Consider the following 18,744-nt stretch of genomic DNA (forward strand, 5'->3'; position numbering starts at 1 on the left):
ACAGACAACTGTTGTGTTCATGTTGAGCCTTTACTACACTGAAAAGTGTTTGTTTAGACCTTGCCAACATGTCTACTTATTTTTGTGAAGTGTGTGGAAACTGAGGCTGTTATCTGATCAGGCTTCTCTGAAATGACAGCTATCATCAGCTGATTCTTAATTCCTTGGGAAAGCAGAACCAGAAAAGCATATCACTACTAACTGGGATGAAAAACCGGAATTTGGAATACAGTATTGCCAAAAGTATGTTTAGGTAGTGAGATCTGGGAGAGTTTAGTTTGGAAAGTGACTGTTGCTGGAAAACTGTGCAAACTTGTCATTTTATAGCTCACAACTAAATTATTAGAGCTTATTAGTGAGAAATATTTTTCATTTGTCTGCTTTTGTTCTTACTATGTGTGGGACTTTGCTACTGTTGTTCAAGTATAAGACAGTATCTTTAATTATAGGTCATATTTAATTGGTTTTGGGCAAGATGAACTTGCATTTAATTCTCCTGATATTCAAACACTGGATAATGTTCTCTTTGAGTCTGTGCCTGAAATATCCTGGTCCTCTTTGGTTTTACTGGCTTCTTTGTTCCATGTGCCCAACATGGCTGGATCCTCACACTGCTCTCCAGATATTTTAGTGAACTAAAGAGTAGGAAGTTAACATCTTTTTAAGATGGTGAGTCATAATTCTCCTTGGTAATCAAGTACATAAGTATTTTTGTAGTTGTCCTTGGCAGAATTTGCCATGCCTTCTTTGAAGGAGTAAGCTCAAGTTGTTAAGACTGTGCTTTAATATCCCATTGGCCATTTCTAGACCATTTGCTCAAAAAAATGTCAGTCCTGCTCATCTGGAGATATTATGAATGGAGGCACTGATCTCATACTGCTACAAGTAAAAAGAGAGGTGAAAAATCTTTAACTTCACATGCAACTTCCTTGTAATTTTATCAGCTGGCTAGAGAAAAGTAGTTTGTCTTCAGAGTGACAAGGCCAAGATAAGGACATGTGTGATATATGTGCAGTTATGTAGCTGTGCAGGTGCAGAGTACAGTTTGCTCCCTGAAAAATGGAGGTTTGGCTCAGTGTTTTGTTCCTCTGAATAAGGTAGCAAGGAAGGGATAAGAAGTTGTGATGCAGCTTCATGACCAGTGGTCTGTGCTTTGCTTGATAATGGATATTGCTGTGCCTTCTAGATAGCTAAACTTTGCTTTCATGGAGGATAATGCTTTATAGATAACAACCCAGAAACTGCTTTCAGAAATAGGGGATTGTTTCAATATGTATGTGGTTCTTAGCTTTTAGGGGGGCAGTAAGCAAAATAATTTAGCCACTGGGGTGTATCCCTGGTATAGGTGCTTGTACACAAATTTTTTCATGGACCTTTGGAAAAAAAAAGCAAAACCAAAACCAGAGAAAGAAGCAATGGCTTTTACCCAGAGCTTTTGCCACATAAGGAGAAAAATGAGGGGGAAAAGGCACTTAAAATGAGAACTACCTATTGTCTGATGAAAAAGAGACTAAAGTATACCAACTTTGTTCCAGGTACAGATAAATAGAGGTGGAAAAAATGGGGTGGAACGAAATAAGGCTGACCTTAACAAATGAGCAGGCAAGAAATGTCTCTGAGACCATCAGTAAGAATTTGACTACTAAAATACCAGAGATTTAATAGAGGAAAATAAATAATAAGGTAGAATCAGTTAATCTGTGGGACTTCTGTCCTGTGCTGGGGTTAAACTTGGCATGTTGGAAGGGATGTGTTGCCACAGAACCCATTAATGAATCTTCTGTTCACAGATCTGAAAATTTGAATGCTCTACCCTGATTCATGCCTGTGCAACAAATATTGTTAGTATTGGAACAATATAGAAAGGAAACAAGTGACAGCTGTGTGGAGGAGCTGTTGTGATAAGCCGGGACTCTGGTGATCTGTTGCAATAGAATTGGAAGGTTGCCCTGTAATACATTGTGAGCTGTGAAAGTATCAACGCAGCAGCAAATTATGTTGCTAACTTGAAAACATAAATATATACATAGGAAGAATTAAAATCCATGTCATTACTGGAGATGGGTTGTTTCCAGCTGATAGAACGCATACTATGAAAGCATGTTAAGGAGCTGGGTGATAAAAGTGTAAGAAGCACATCGAAGGTCTGTAGCAATGGATACTGAAATGAGAATTTGGCAGGCTCTGAATTTTGAGATGGAGATAAAACTTTCCATTATTTCTAGTGAAAGCAAATAGAAGCGGTAACCTCCTGATTGTAGTTTGCTGTGGACTTAACATTTTACACATTACTCTCTGATTATATTCCACATGTTCATTTTCTTGAACATAGCCTCTGCACCCCCAACATGTCACAAGTTACAACTGCTGTTATTTTGGTGGCATGTTACCATACAATTTGGAGGTTTCAGTATGCAAAGATAAAGGTCCTGTGTGAAACAGTTACTTAGAAAATCTTCATGACAAAGTAGATGAAGTAAAACAAGCGTATAGGTCTATGATATTCAGTCTTTTTATTCCACTCTTTTCTAATACTCTTACTTTTTTACACATGTTGACATAGTGTATGCCAGCTGTTATGGTTTTGTGGCTTTTATAGTAATTTACTTCCTACTCATTAAACCTTGATATTGCCAATAAAAACTTTACAAACTCTAACAGAATTTTTGCACATAAAAATATCATCTAGCTTCCGAAGTCAAGTAAGGTTTTCTGCAAAGGTAAAACTACTAAGTTCATGTCTGACTCAGTCACTGAGCAAATGGCTGCTGTGACAGAAGACACTGATGCTGCTGAGTGTGGATGTTATGGTTACAGCAGAGCTGGGGAAGGGGAACCATGTGTTCACTTCAGCTGAAATGAATTAGTTGTGCCTGGTTTTGAGCTGGGCAGCTGAGTACCATTTCTGACTGCTATGAGACTATAAATACTGTGCCAGAGGCAGGAATGGAGAAGAGGGAAGAGAGAAGAGAGGGGTGGGGGACTCAATTTCAAATCGCTAAAATTGCAGTTGCCAGAGTTGGCTGATCACAGGCCTGTGATTGAAGTGCTGTAGCATCTTTGAGTTGCAGACCTGGTGTCTATCTAAGCAGTTGGGGCTGGCTGTGAACAGTGTTTTATATTCTATGTTCTCATGATGCTAAATGTGTAGGGACCATTGATTAATTTTATGCTTGGCTGGATGCTGTATTTCTGTGGAAGGGCACATGATGTTGCCTTCTACTGGCTATTCAGCTGCTGTCAGCTCTGGATGTTCATCGCTAATGGAGCAATTGCATCAGGTTTAATTCTGGTGTGGTTACTGTCACTCTATTAGAAGCTGCCAGTATTATTTCTTGTTGCTAGTAATATTTCTTGTTGCTAGATTGTCATCGGCTTGTGGCGATGTCTTCACCTATATGAAGCTTGGGGTGCTACAGAACTAATGCTTTTATATTTGGGGAGATGGGGGAATATTCTGGCTTCACAGCTCTTTTCAGCTTAAGTGAGGTCTTTATCATTAACATTCTTAATTCATCAATGCTGGCCCTAAACTCTGCTGTCTTGATCTGCTGTGAGTAGAGAACAGATTTTTTTGTTTGTTTGTTTTTGTTTTTTTTTTTGTTTGTTCTGTGATACCTCTGGGGTCTTCTCAGTTTAGTGAATAGATGCCTCAGTCTGTGTGTAATGCTAAACCTCACTCTTCTGGTGTCTTGTCTAGCCCACAGCTGTACACATACAGGAGTTCCTCACGCTGCTGGCCGTGTGTCATACTGTTGTTCCTGAGAGACAAGGAAATACAATCATCTACCAGGCCTCCTCTCCAGGTTGATTGTTGCTTTCTTTTTTGGGAGGGAAGGAGTTGAAGGAGTAGAAGGTAGATGGAAGGGAGGTCCATAAATTTCTGTGAAGATTTTGATTTTGAAAACATGATGTCCCCATGATGGTAGCAGTAGGTCTGGCATCTTCTGTCATCAGTACACGCTGCTTTCGAATGCCTCCTATGCAACTACAGTGTTCATGATGTTTCTTTAGAGATAGGCTGGGCTCATGATGCCTTCTGCTCTCATGAGACCTTCTACTCTGGCCTTTCTGCAGTGATGAAAAGCAAAAATAAAACTTGGAGTCTGTAGAGCTGATTCATGGAAGTAATTATTTGTTTCTGCATTAACAACTACTTGCTTTATTTGGCATAAGTACAGACTGTCTTTCTTGATCTAGAAGTATCTGCGTAAAGCAAAATAGGGAGCGACCAAGTGCTGGTAGATGACATGGTATAACCAATAGCAGAGTCCTGGCCACATTCAGGCCCGCCCTTGACACGTTTTTTTCTCCTTTAAGTTAACACAGAGGTATTGAAGAGTATAGGCATGGCCAGAATGCAGAACAGCATGACCCTGCTCTCCATCAGTTTTATCTCTGTTAGTGAAGATATTTTTGGAATTGCTGTAGTGGTGTTTTGAGTGAGGAAGCAGTATCATTTCTCATTTACGTCTTAATAGTGTGTCTGAAAAGTAGAGTGAAGAGCCCATGTAAGGAAGCTCTGGACAGTGTGATGAACCATGAGGAGACTAACAGTACCGTAGAGACATAAGGGTTGCTTAAACTGGGCACTAAATTCACATGTGTGGTGGTTGTGCTTAATGGCACTTGCTCCTTAATGAGTCTCTTTAGGTACCTAGTGGAGGTACAAGTGTTGGCTCTGGTTTCAGCTCTGTTATTTGAGCTCCTAATGACACTGCTCATTTTACTCTCCAGAAGACAGTGCTGTATTTCTATAGCATGTGAACTTAGTGCCTTTACAGCAGAAAATGAATTAAAGGCATATTGTAGGAATTTGGAGTAACAACAAAGGCTTTGATCTTCTTTCAGAACAGGTATTTTCCCTTTTTCCTGTAGAAAAGTATGACTTCTCCAAAGAACAGAGTTTAATGCTTCAGTAGTTACAGGATATTTTATATGGATTGAGTACAAAGTTCGTGTAGTTGATATTACATGGCCTTTGTAAAACTAAGCATTGAACCTTTTTGTGTAAGGGTGTGCAGAGCTACTCTAGCAACTGTACACAGGACAGGATATGGAAAGGGGACTTCTGTTTTGGCAGTCTGACGTATTTAATATGGGTTTTGGAGGCTTCTCTTACATACCAGATGAAATTTAAGCTTTTTGTTTGTTTGTTTTGGCAGATGAAGGGGCATTAGTGAAAGGAGCAAAAAAACTTGGTTATGTCTTCACAGGACGGACTCCGCATTCAGTTATCATTGATGCGGTAAGTGGTAGGTGTGCATGGCACAGGCTGCCAAGCTCGTGCAGAGCATAAACATGTCCCGTGTGGCTCCTCTGAGGGCCCCTTTCCAGGGTCCTTGTGGTGCTTACATGCAAAAGGCTTTTGCCCACGGGGCGAAATGGTTTTAATCTATCTGAAGATGCAAAGTCCTTTACCCTTTTGTGTGACATGGGCAATAGAAAGTTGCAAGCTTACATGGGAAATAACACCAGTCATGCCTGAAAAATATTTTCCTTGTCTGGGAGGCACAGATGGGAACACTCACACTCAGAAGCAAATTCATGTCTCTAGCTATTATGTTTAGTTACAATTCTTCTAAGTGTTTCATTTCTTGTATTAAAAGGGATTTTTTTTTTTTCTGAGTAAGATGTTCCTCATTTTCTTAAGAAGATGTATCTACTTAACAAGCTCTATATGCAGGGATGCGTAGTTAATGGGTTACAGTTGACACAGACAGTCTCAAACTCATGGGCTACGTTCAGACTCAAGTTGCAGTCTAAGCTAAAATGGCTCCAGATTTATACAGATGCAGCTGGTAGGGTGCTTTTTACAAATGATTAATGTATTTTTGTCCTTCCTCTTGGGTGTGTTCACTTGCAAATTCCTTGGTACACTGCCAAGATGAGCACTTAAAACACATCTTCTAGGACTTGTCACAAACTTTTAACAATTTCTGAGAAATTACTTCTTAATTTAAGGGGAAGAATGTAGGATGAGCAGTCATCTAGAGTTGTCTAGGTGCTTCTCTTCTCTGCAGAAAGAGCCAGGCCTACCTGACCTAGCTTTATACTCCCAATACCAAGTCAGGAGCATGGTCAGTCTACAGCCAGCAATAAAAGCTGTCACTCCCAGAGGTTCCTGTCCCTCCTCATTGCCTATGTCAGTGCCAGCACATGTAACATGGGTCGGAGATGCCTTTTGGTCTCGGGGATATTGCTGAATTGAAATGTGCCTTGTAGGACGTAAGTCTATACTACAATTAGATTTTACTGCAGCACTTTCTTTAACCACATGCTACAAATACCACTGAAGTTTTGAGACTCCAGTAATTCCTACTACTCCTTGTTTCTGTTATATAACAGGTATGGCAGGTGTTTTGAAATCTTGCTCTTTCTTCAGGTGGTTCATGCTCAACCCTAGCAGAGAGTTGTTGGTGATAAGAGGAATTTCTCCTCAGTTAACTTTTTTTTTACCATGAAAAATGTAATTAATGTTCTTGTAAATTCAAGTAAAAGAAATGCTTAGGGAGTTCAGTCAAAGGTTATTTTAACACCAAATCTGGAGAGCATCTTTATTTTAACTTGGAAAAACACTCAGAGCCTGTTGATGGCTATTAAGAACTAATTATGCAGTTTTCATTTCAGAGCATGCCTATAGTTTTAGAGTAAGGTATTGATTCCGTTGTAATGGTGTAGCAATAGCAAATGAAGGATGCCGCAATACTGAATGTTGAAGGAAGTTCATTAAATCGGGCTCTGCGTACTTTAACCAGCAGAGGGAGCCATTGCCATATTTATTTATACTGGGTTGTGTGAGAGACACCTGACCAGCTTGCATGTTTGCACGTCTAAGAATACAATGTGGATTGTACTTATAATAGTACATGCTTTCTTTTGTAGCTGGGGAAAGAGAAAACCTTTGAAATTCTTAATGTGCTGGAGTTTTCCAGGTGAGTTTTCCTCTAATATACTAAATGCAGCATGAGAATACCATTCTTGTAAATGTGTTATTGAGATAAAAAAATACAGGACGAGTACAGAGCTGGTGGCTGTTGACATGTGAGCATGAAACTCTTCCTTGCCACTGCATCTCGATTTATTGAAAAGTTGCTGCTCTGGAAGTGTTTTGCTGTAACGTGTGGATATCCTTATGCGTTACTTGTCTTCTTGAAGAACATACTTTGAGATCACGCTTTTATAGATCTTCTGTAAATTACTTGTTTTTGAGTAGATGGAAACTGCAGCTGGAGGTGCTCCTTCTTAACAACCGCTCCAACTATGAAAATATAAACATTGCAAGCACTTTGAGCATGTCAGGCCCGTTAGGATGGGCATTGCTTGCGTAGCAAGAAGCTTTGTTTGATGAATTGGACCCCTAAATCACTGGAGATGATTTTCGTTTTTCAGTTGATAAAAGTTATGTCAGTTTGGATGGTGCTAGTCAGCAGTCTTTTTTTTTTTTTTTTTTCCTACTCTTACTGTGGCTTAAAGCCTTGAACTCTTGTCCTCTGCTGTCTGTGAATTGGCTGGTCTTGCTCAAAAGGACTATGTAAAACTAAAGGGGGGGGGAATATTAGGGTAGGCAGCTTTTCTTGTGTGCTGGCTTGCTTTGAAGGTTACTCTTGACTGCTTTGCCCTTTCCTACTACATAATGTAGCTACATAAGCTGCTTGTGGAAAGTATCTAAAAAGGCGCTAAAGAGTCTTTGGGGGTTTTTGACAAGCTGACCACAGTACCCTGATGTCTATTACAGGAATAGCTGTAGCCTGCTTGCAGCAGAAAAAAGCTATCTTACTTTTCCACTGTGTGTAGCAACTTCCCACATGACCAGCGAGGAAGTTCCAACAATTAGATTTCAAGAAGCATATGGAAGTTTCCTGGTGTCATTAGCACGTTGCAGAAATCCTGGCCGCAGCTAATTGCTGCCCTTCTACCCCCTCTTTAGAAAGTCTCAGAAGGGATTGTTTTATCTTATGATGCGCGCCAAGAGCTTGCGTGCATGTTGTTCTTGACCTCTGAAAAGAGACTAGATCTCCCAGAGCAACTTCAAGAGGAGAAGGAGGATTGCTCTATGCTCTGATCTGTTTGTACACATTGGCAAAAAGTTGTCCTTTCGCTAAGGAAAATGTTTATACAAAACCACATGTTCCTAGGGTTTCCTTGATGAGAGTTGATTAGCTTGTGTCTGCCTCTTACAAGTTGTGTTGTGTTTTTTCTAGTGCATCTTTTAAAGGAGAGATTACTAAGTAAAATGCCAAAAATTATCTTTAAAAAAACCGTATCCTTGCCTATGTTCCTATGTTAAATGTCTATGTACAGTATGCTACTGTCCACCTTTATGTTATTTTTAAGATACATACCGGGCTTGACTGTCTTGATAAGCAGCCTTGCTCAGGATGTTTGGCTTCCTTCTACGTAATTGCAGCTATATAGGTCTGAGTAGACCAATATAAAGAACCTGTGGGGAGGCCGAGAACTGGTCTATACCATAATTCCATTCTGTGATGTTTCTGCTTTTTTTTGAGTTAGGAAGTTAAATAACTGCCCTTGACAGTGGATGGTTGTTTCAATGTCTGTTACACATATAATAGATACATCCAGCCTTAATGATTCTGTTTCTATAGTGAGTTCCCAAAACAATTTTGCTAAAGGAATAAGAAAAAGTTGAAAGTAAATGTGGCTCCCACTTTTTCCAGAGCATTTTATCCTATCTTGCCTTTTTCTTGCTTACATTTGAGTGTAAGTCTGTGTTCTGGTTAAATGCTTGCCAACAGGAGCCATAGGGCTGAAGCTGGAAATGGGCAATTTAGTGTTTCTCTCCTTGCTGTCAAGGGTTGTGTGATCTTAAGTTACTACTCTTATATCGCATCATATCTCAGATGCACTGAACACATGTGAGAAAATTCACTGGCTAGAACAGGAATTACTCTTGATCGCTTTGACTAATGAAAGCAAATATTTTTTTTTCACTAGCAACAGGAAGAGAATGTCAGTGATTGTTCGAACTCCAGCAGGACAACTACGTCTCTACTGCAAAGGGGCTGTAAGTAATTATGCTGCCTAATGGAGAATTAACAGTACCAGTTATTGTTTCAACAGCTGTGGCTGATGCTGGCATTTCATGTCTCATACATAATACCTGTTAGCTTTCTGTTTAAGGCCAAGTGATTTAAGAGAGCTGTCATTCTTCCTCTGACTCCTTTTGCAGGCAGGAAGATTGCTAGGCTTTCTACTGCCCAGTTAAAATCCTGAAACTAATGGGAGCAGTACCCTTTACTTCAGCAAAGTCAAGATTTCACCCAACTGTACTGTGGGAGTTCAGGGACTGGACTAAATGCTGTTGTCTGAATTCATAATATTAAAATCTGTTCTCAAGTGGTTGACTGTTGGTCTGGCTCTCTTGTGTCTCTGCACCTGCTGTTTGTCATCATGACTTGCTCCATGTTGTGCTTCTGTCTCCACTGACAAGAGCAATAACCTACCGCAGTACAAAGTCTGCAAAACTAACATTGTCCAAGCCAGAGAGTCATTCTAAAGTCAGTGGAAAACTATGGACCTGGCTTTTTTTCAACAGGGAAAAAGTATTTTTGACCTCTAAGGATCTAGTTTACTTGAATTTGTCCTGACATATAGGTCTGGGTGCGTTGCTCTATTGCTTCAGTTTACCTCCCCTGATTTGATAAAGATGTGCTGGCTTCATGCTGGAGTGGTGACAGTGTATTAAGACCGCTACCATTGTGCAGTAATTTACAGTTGTATGTCTAGTAGGACCACACAGACTTGCAACTGCTCGTTGTTCATGCTATGCCTGAATTTACACTGTTTTTTGGAGTGTGGCACTGGAGGGGATGGAGAACAGGAGAGTTTGTAGTACAAAATTTCATATTGTCTTCCATATGACCAGCCCTAGATGTACTAACAGAGCAAAAGTGTTGCAGTGATTAGTGTAATCTGGTGGTTTGTCTGCTGCATCTGCCACTCTTCTGAGATGTAAGTTAACTGCCTTTTTGCATTAACTGTTGCACATTCTGGTAGTCATCCTCTGTCCTGTTGCCTCCATAGTAGGTTGGTTTGTATGTCTGTCTCTAATCAGTGCTAGATGTAGGCCTGTTTACTTAGCTTAAGAGCATATGTATGAGTAAAAGTAGGGTTTCTGTATTTTACATGTTTGTAACAACTTGTTCTTGGTAGTTGCAGAATAAAATCCAGAGACTCTAGATACAATGGTGCTGTATTTTGATTGCAGCTTTTAGCCTTCTCAATTGTCCTTTGATTTAGTGAAGAAGAAAACTGTTGCAGGAGGAAGGTTGCTTCTGAGAGAATTTCGCAGTAGAATGAGATCAGTGTTTCTGCCTCTTAATTTTTGACATCAATGGGAATCTTTTCTAGAAAGGATTGTGGGAAACTCTTCTTCTGCATGCGAGTACAGTATGTACTGAACTTAAGACCAGACAGTTACTCTCTGAAATCAATAGATTGTCTTATAACTTAGAAATGTTTTGTACTCCCCAGTAATGATGACCTTTTTATGGAAAGAGAGGAGAAGGGCAGAGTGTACTTCTGTCTTCGTTATTTAAAGTGGATGCAGTATTCCTGCCACTGGGCACAACCTAAATGACTTAATCAAATCAGAATCTCTAAAACTCAAATGTATTACTTTAAATATAGTCTTGGTTTTGATATTAGCAAATCTATGAAGGTTGCTTCACTTGAGCTTATAAATACATAAATGGAAACTTCATATGTAGACTTACTCTGTTGTCATGAATTTGATTTTAATAGGATAATGTAATTTTTGAGAGGCTTTCAAAAGATTCCCAGTATATGGAGCAAACACTGTGCCATCTTGAGTACTTCGCAACAGAAGGTAAGAGAAACAGCATTCACTGAGAATTCAGTTTTATCGAATTACTTGCAACATCTTCTGCATTATCTAAGATAAGCAGTGTCAAATAAGATGATTATGAAGATAAATCAAGAAGTGTGTAATCAGCAATTTAACAACTGTAAGATGACTTTAAGACTAGAGAGGTTTTTGCCCTGCTTCTGTGTGATTTCAGTAGGGAAGTGGAAAAGATGGTGTTCTCTGTGTCCATGATGAAAGGGTATAAGTTGTATTGCCCAGAATAACTCAACTACACTGGAGTTAGAGTTGTAAAAGTTGAATGACAAAGTCCCTGGCTTTGCGAAGCAGAGTGATAATCTGAACATGCTGGGAAGCCTTGTAGACCAAGACATCAAAGATGACCTGAAGTGGTCTGTATGGCCTTTGGCTGATGTAACACCTCTGTTCACAGGATAGCGCTTGGCTTTGTTCCCTCTTCTGCAATAGCATAAGATACTTGTACTATAGTAAAACCATGAACCAGTGGTTTTCTTCCTGGATCTGAAAACATCATTCAGCTTTTAAATATATATTTTTTGCAGACTCCCATGTTCCCAGTAATGAAATTTTTGTATTTAGTGGCACACACGCATTTCTGCTTGATTCATGCTAGAAAAAAAAATTATTACTTCTCTATTTAAATTTTTGTCAGTGGTGTAATAAATTGGTTTTCATACTTCACGGACCCTATTCACTATATCATACGTGTCTAACTCCCATTATTAATGTGAGTTAGATTTATACACTGAAGGAGAAATCAGTCTTGCTAAAAAAAACTGTGGACGATGTAGTATGTTTGACAAAATAACATCTCCAATCACAGTATGTGGCCAGTTTTTTAATTTGATCTTAAAAATACATGAAAGTAAGGCTTGTTTTCATGCTCACTTAGAAGGTTAAAGATGACACTTTGGTTGGTCAAGTATGGCTAGATTGCAATAGTGAAAATCAGGGACTGGAGACATCTGAGTTTTTACCCATTAGACTCTTGATTTGCACCAACATTAGTAATGAAATGAGCCAGACTTTTGGTTTACATTTGTGGAAATTTAAGTACTTTAAAAATGTCGAGGGAGATTTTGTGGAATCCAGAGCTTAGCAGTCTGTGTTAATAGCTCCTGTTGTTCCAGTGAGAGGGTTGGAATTTAGTGTTCATTAGGGCATTAATGATTTGCTGATACTCAGTGTAATTTTACTGTGGGTAATGGCTGCCTTATGTTTTGTAGGTCTGAGGACATTGTGCATTGCTTATGCAGATCTATCGGAGAAGTCTTACAGAGAGTGGTTGAATGTCTACAATGAATCCAGTACAGTTCTGAAAGACAGAACTCAGAAGCTGGAGGAGTGCTACGAGATCATTGAAAAGGTGAAACGTACTTCTTTGATTAGATGTAGGTTTCCTTATATGTGTATTTTTCAGTGTAATTTGGGCTTTATACAATAAAGTAAACTGTTAATTTCGTAGATGAGAAACTGAAAAGATGTTCTTAGATGGCAGCCTGTTCAGTCCATAGATCTCTCAAGTTTTAATTTGTAAGTCTGAGACAAACTTATGGATAAAAAAAAATAATTTCTACTTATAAAAGCTTTTCACACACATTTTTTATCTTCCTTTTTTGTGTAAAATCTTTGTAACTTGATAAAGCCTAATGTATAAAAATCGTTGTGTTGCACCAAATTCCCATGTACTAGTATATGAAGAAATGCACTGCTTTTCATACAGCAGTCACAGTTCAGGTGTTCTGAAGGCTTCATTGTAGGCACAATGAAGTCCTTACCAAAGCCTGTAGTTGCATGGACTGAAAAAAGGTGGATAAACTGCACTCCGTGAAAATTGCAGAGCTCTTAATTTTGGAAGGGAAAGGTAGGTATTGGAGAAGCAATTTGAAACGCTGATCCCACATAGAATTAAATGTTAAAGTGCCAACACTAGGGGCCAGTGTTTCCCCGAGCCTTGTTGGTCTTGCTGCTTTCTGAAATGCTGGTAGTTGCACTCCTCACCTACAGGTGTTCACTCTCTTCCCCCTTGCTGGAGGTATTTCACTCTCATTTTATTTAGTGGTTTCTTTAAAACATGCTTTGAACTTCAATTTATTTTAAAATTAATGTTAAAAATGCTGCTTACGTTCTGGAGCACTCTTGTTTATTGGGGCAGAATCATAGAATGCCCTGGTTTGGAAGGGACCTTAAAGGTCATTGAGTTCCAACCTCCTGTGATGGGCAGGGACACCTTTCACTAGACCTTGTTGCTCAGAGTTCAATCCAAACTGGCCTTGAATACTTCCAGGGATGGGACATCTGTGAGGAGGTTGAGACTAGGGTGGGAGTTAACTGTCACAGGGTGACAGAAAAGCTCCAAGAACTCTTTCAGCAAGAGCTGAAGATTGAGTCTTTGTTTTCGAAGTAATGCCTGAAAATCTTCATTTGTGTTAGTGTGTCAGTAACAGTGGCTGTCTAATCCTTAATTCTGGGTAGCTCCTTTCAGCGTTCTGCTTCTTGCGCTGTGCACTTGTACTCCTCTGTTGTCACTGAGGTGAAACATGAACATAGCTTTAACTTGACTTTAAAGTGTGTTCTCAAACCTTAGATCATTTTTGGTCATCTACCTTCCGCCTTTTTTCACAATTCAGTATCTTGAAAAAAGGGGAACCCACACATGGGTTTTAGAATTGGGGCTTTGGACTTGGTACCATATTGGCAAGAACTATCCACTGTATGCCTTTCCTGTTATTGCTTGCTTGCTACTCATACCAAGGAACAGGGTATTTCCAGATAAACTGGCTTGTGGCTGTGACATAAAATACCATGTATTTTAACAGACTGATGTTTGGTTGTTTTTTTTTTTTTTCATCTAAGAGCTCAAATTGAGAGCAAGAGAGCTACTTTGTCAGTCTGAGTGTTGAAATGGCTGGATCATAGTACAAGTGCACATACAGAGACCAGTTTGAACTGGCTTCCTTCTCCAGTTGTACACTAGTTGAGAGGGCTTTGGTGAGCACAACAGTAACTCCCCTGCTCAGGTAGTTCAGCCATGCTGATCCCTGTGCTGTCATGTTTAGCTGTTTAACAGGTGATTTGGGGAAAAAAAGACAATCTACAATTGCACACTTGGATTCTGCTTGTAGCAATATTGAGAGCATTTGTAGGGCTTAATGTTTCATTGGGAGGCTATAGGGTGCTAAAGCATGAGAACTTGCATGAGCTGATTCTGCTACCTTTACCAGCTGAATATCTCATAACAAAAATGAAGCTTTATCAAGACCTGCAGCTAATGCCAACTTACACACCTCTGTGAATAATAATTTGCTCTTCTGTTCTTTAGGCATCTGTAGATTCATACAAGCAGAAGCTGCTTTAATGCCCTCTTCATGATATAATAGAAGGATTTGGGTTTAAAGGGGCCTTTCAAGATCATCTAGTTCTAACCCCCCCCCCCCCCCCATGGACACGGGCACATTTCAGTAAACCAGGTTCCTCAGATCTCTACCAAACCTGGCCTGGAACACTTCCAAGAATGGGTCATCCACCTCTTCTCTTTGCAACCTATTCATTGTCTCACCACCCTCATCTTTTTCAGTTTAGAAGCATCACCTCTTGTCCTGCCACTTCAACTGTCTTTCTCCATATTTTGTATAAGCCCACTTTTTATATAGAAAGGCCACAATAAGGTCACCCTGGAGCCTCATCATCTCCAGGCTGAACAACAGTAACTTTCCTAACTACTTCTATTCACTTCATCTGTCTTCATTTCTGTTGAATAATTTTAGTCTCTACCAAGAATAGAAGCTGTTACTTTTTCTGTGTCATTACTGAAGTGATACAGTATACCTAAACTCAATTTATATCCATTTATGTTAGACTGAAGATCTTTGCATGTCTAAGGAATCATTAATATGCTTTTAAAGGTAAAATTTGAGTAGACTGTACCATTTGACAAGGTTTATTTCTTAGCTGTTTTTTCTGCCTCACTTTTTTTTATCTAAGGTAGCCATATCTCTTCAAGAAATTACTGTAGAATTGCATAAGAATATGGCAAACTCTGTAGTTTTAAATTCGTTATGTGAGGCATATTTTTCTGGCAGACATCTGTACATTGACTAGAGATACTTGGATTGATTAATGTTCATACCACTTGTGTTACTTAAATGTAGTGATTATATCCATAAATAGTTGCAATAATTTTTGCTTTTAGTGATTGTATCCGTCTGTATGTACATTTTATGGACAGAAATTAGTTTAAATGATGTGATGCCAAATGACTTGTTTTGTGAGCTTAAATACATAAACTGTGACCACTCATCATGTTGCTATGGTGATTAGTGAATGCTCCAGTATATATGTTCATCCATAGGTTAGCTTTGAGTTTTAAAACTTCAATTAATTATTCTTGAAATGTTGCCATCTTTCTGATCAGAAACACTCTGTTCCATTCTGTACCTCTTGAAATGTGAATTGTGTGCAGAGGAAGTAGAATAGCCACACCAGAAATTTACTGTAGTATAAATTGCTTGTCAAAATGCAGTATTAACGAGAGGCAACATGCTGTCTTAATTCTGTTTTGAGTATGTTCCACACAGAGGTTTATCTTCAGAAAACAATCCCTCAAATTCTTTTTTTTTTTTTTTTTTTTTTTTAGGATTTGCTGCTTCTTGGAGCTACAGCCATTGAAGACCGCCTGCAAGCAGGTGTTCCAGAAACAATAGCCACACTAATAAAGGCAGAAATTAAGATATGGATTTTGACGGGTGACAAACAGGAAACAGCTCTCAATATAGGTATCCATCCTTCTGGTTACTCTGAATTTGTCTGATACATAGCAGGTTACATGCAAGATGTGCTATGTGGGATTTTAAACAAAATCAGGCCTGCTTCATATAGGATGGTTCCTCTGTAGCAGGGCATGACTTTGGAGAAGGGGGTTTTTAGTGAAATCTTCACTGTAAGTGTTGGACTGTATTCAGATGTTTTGGTTTTTAAGGCAAAAGGGACATTTCTGCTCTTGATTAAGTGCAGTTCTTTTATGGAGTGAATATATGTAACTCTGCTTTCTGATGGAAACCGAAGAGCCTAACCAGACTAATGTTTCCGATATTCTGTGCATTGTATGAAACTGGTTTAGAGTTTCTTTTTTCTTACTGACTGCCTTTTGTAGGCTTTAATAGAGTTTGGGATATGATGAGAAATATGGTAATGCAAAGTGTGTAGATTACAGGTTCTTGCAAACTGTGTCTGTGAAAGAGGGTGGAAGCTTGAATAATTGACCCTGATGGTACATCTATTAGTACGTTGTGATTTGTTAACCGAAGTGTGTTGCTGCTGATGCTCGCTATTGAGTGTGTGTATGTATGGAGATCAATATGGGTTGTTTTATTGAGGTATAATCCAGACATCTTTGTCTCAACCTTGATGCATCCTGGCTTACAGGCTACGCCCTTTGTAATGCAAAAAACCCCCAATGTGCAATGATGTGAAAAGAAAGTACAAATTCAAGTGTTTATTAGACAGGTTTGCTTCCATACTGATGAAGTACAGTGGTAACCTAATTAAGACATAGCTGTTTATCTGGTTACCTGTTTTTGCAGCATAAAACTGGAGAGTTTTAAGCATTTGTAAGTTTAGGGTTTTTATTAGAAGCAGCCCTTAAACATTACATTTCTTTTTAGGTCATAAATGTGTCTGATAAGGTTAATATTCCCAACACCTATCCAATACTAAGATTTTACTGTAAGGGTGGACTGAACTGGAGGTTCACATTGTAATTTCCATACTATTGCAATTAGATGCTGTGCTCTCTAGCACTTCTGCTACCATGCTAGTCTTGCATTGGATATGCCACATGAGTAGGTCTAGTAAACACTCAAAACTCAAATCCTTCAGCCTTTTTCTCAGTGGGGATGCTTTCAAGGTGGGTAACCTGGGTAGCAATACCTTGTACTGTCACAAAATGCAGCCATGGTTAAAATTTCTGAGCTGTGCCTATGCTACCATTGTCCTTCATGCAATGCTAGTAGTCTCCTAGGGAGTGGCTACTCAGGTCTTAACTTAGTAGTAAAGGCTTGGGAAAGGAACATATCCCGATGTAAGCACATCCCCTACCATGCCATCCCATACCTCCCAAAAGTAGTATCTTTGGCAATATAATACCATGATGCTCTTGCATTCTTTTTGATGACTTTTCTCCTTGTCATAGTAAGTCTGCCCAGAGATGGGAAGACAAAATAGCGCTCTGTGGTGATCTGACATCTCACATAAGTAGGTTCAGTTACAGACCATCACAGTTCTGCCAGGAGTAGCCTGAAATACTCCCAGACTTGTCTGCATGCAGTTCTAAATGTAAAAAGCTTAAGTTGTACCCTTATTCATATAAAATGAGAGTCTTGAAGTCAAGACGAGCTCAAGAAGGCAAAGGAAAGGTCTCCTTTAGCAGGAGGCAACCTATGCTGCTAAGGTTCCACAGTTGCATTCAGATTTGCCAATTAGTCTGTTTAGGTGTAGGTTAAGGGGGACATTAACAGCATACATTGCTTCCTCAAGCCCATGTTGACTTCAAGATTCTCTTAATACTGATGCTCTGTAACTGAACTTAAATTACCTTTAAAAAATTTCAGGCATTTTAATTTTTTTGTCTGGTTTGTTTTGTTTTCTTTTTTCCCTTTTTTTTCTGTTTTGGTTGGCTTAGTGAAATTTCAGAATGTAGTCTGTTTGACTGACTAGAATTTTTGTGTACTTCTCAAAACCAGATCAAGTTTCATATGTCTTTGTATGTTGAAGTTGGTACAAAGAGATGAAATTAACTGTTACAGTTGTAGAAGAAATAAGGTGGATGGCTTAAGTAGACAATTGATTTAAAAGCTAATTATCTGGTTTGAATCACTATATGCAGATTTTGCTTTCTTTACAAGTCAATGAGAGGAGGGAAGCATCATCTTTTGACTATTAAAAAAAAGGTATCTACAGATTTTGGCATAAGTACCTCAAATAAGTTGATATATTAACCAACAGCAGGTAGCTTGAACACAAGTAAATGAGCTTTTTCTGATGGCTGTGAAGGAGACAAATTTCTAGCTTCTCTTTAAAACTGTTGGTTTGTTCTTTCTTTTATTATAGTAACCTGAGGAGAATAAGCATCTCTATTAAAACTTCTAAATTATCACTTTATTTAATGTACAGTTTGGTACTAAAACTAATTAGCTTCGTGTTCAAGTTAGCTTGAAAGTATAAATATGTGGCAACCTTCCGGTTTTTGTATGTAACTCATTAAAACTGTAATAAACATTGAACTTAAAAAACACAACTCACATGTGCACTGTTTTTCAGGTGTAAATATGCTATCTGGGGAGTAAAAAGTATTTTCACTTTCTCATTGTGTGTGGAGGCTATCCTTATGGAGTCTTGCTTGCTGTATGGATATGTGTGTGTATTGAGGTATATTTGAGCTCTTGGCAGGTGTATCAAAGAGCTGGAGTACTTTGTTCTTCCAGCTTCCTCTTGATTCTTTATTTTTCAGAATTTGCATATGTCTGTCTCCTGATTGCATTTTTGACTTATCTGGAAAGTAGTAGTTGACCTTATTGTGGAGTGGCTGTATGCTTTCTACTCAGCCATGTGCCAATCAATAATTTTGCAGGTGAGGAGGGTGTTCATTATAAGCTTTAATGCTGATCAACCATTTGAATTCTCTACCTCTAGAAAATGGGAGCTCCAGGTTCAGAAGCATCTTTGAGCATGACCTGCTAACAACTCCTAGAAGGGTTAAGTGTTCTTGTAGCTTCATCCTTTTTCTTCAATCAGTCTACAGACTCTGAATCTTCATTGTCTTTCAGTGAGACAAAAACACCCATGACAGATTTCTGTTTACTACCATCCTGGTGCTC

At 38.9% G+C, this 18,744-nt stretch overlaps 1 protein-coding gene across 6 annotated transcripts in view; it reads left to right on the top strand.

Moving 5' to 3' along the window:
* Positions 1-18,744, top strand: part of ATP8A2 (ATPase phospholipid transporting 8A2) — a 318,328-nt gene that overhangs the window by 68,489 nt on the left and 231,095 nt on the right. For all 6 annotated transcript variants that reach the window (XM_027652089.1, XM_027652079.1, XM_027652098.1 and 3 more), the window contains 7 exons: positions 3,701-3,806; positions 5,166-5,248; positions 6,886-6,935; positions 8,959-9,028; positions 10,768-10,852; positions 12,097-12,236; positions 15,507-15,645. In XM_027652089.1, the coding sequence (XP_027507890.1) occupies positions 3,701-3,806; positions 5,166-5,248; positions 6,886-6,935; positions 8,959-9,028; positions 10,768-10,852; positions 12,097-12,236; positions 15,507-15,645 (673 nt within the window). The remainder of the gene's footprint in view (positions 1-3,700; positions 3,807-5,165; positions 5,249-6,885; positions 6,936-8,958; positions 9,029-10,767; positions 10,853-12,096; positions 12,237-15,506; positions 15,646-18,744) is intronic.

The sequence above is a fragment of the Corapipo altera genome, unplaced genomic scaffold (assembly GCF_003945725.1).
Source record: "Corapipo altera isolate COAL_440 unplaced genomic scaffold, ASM394572v1 0, whole genome shotgun sequence".
NCBI lineage: Eukaryota > Metazoa > Chordata > Aves > Passeriformes > Pipridae > Corapipo > Corapipo altera.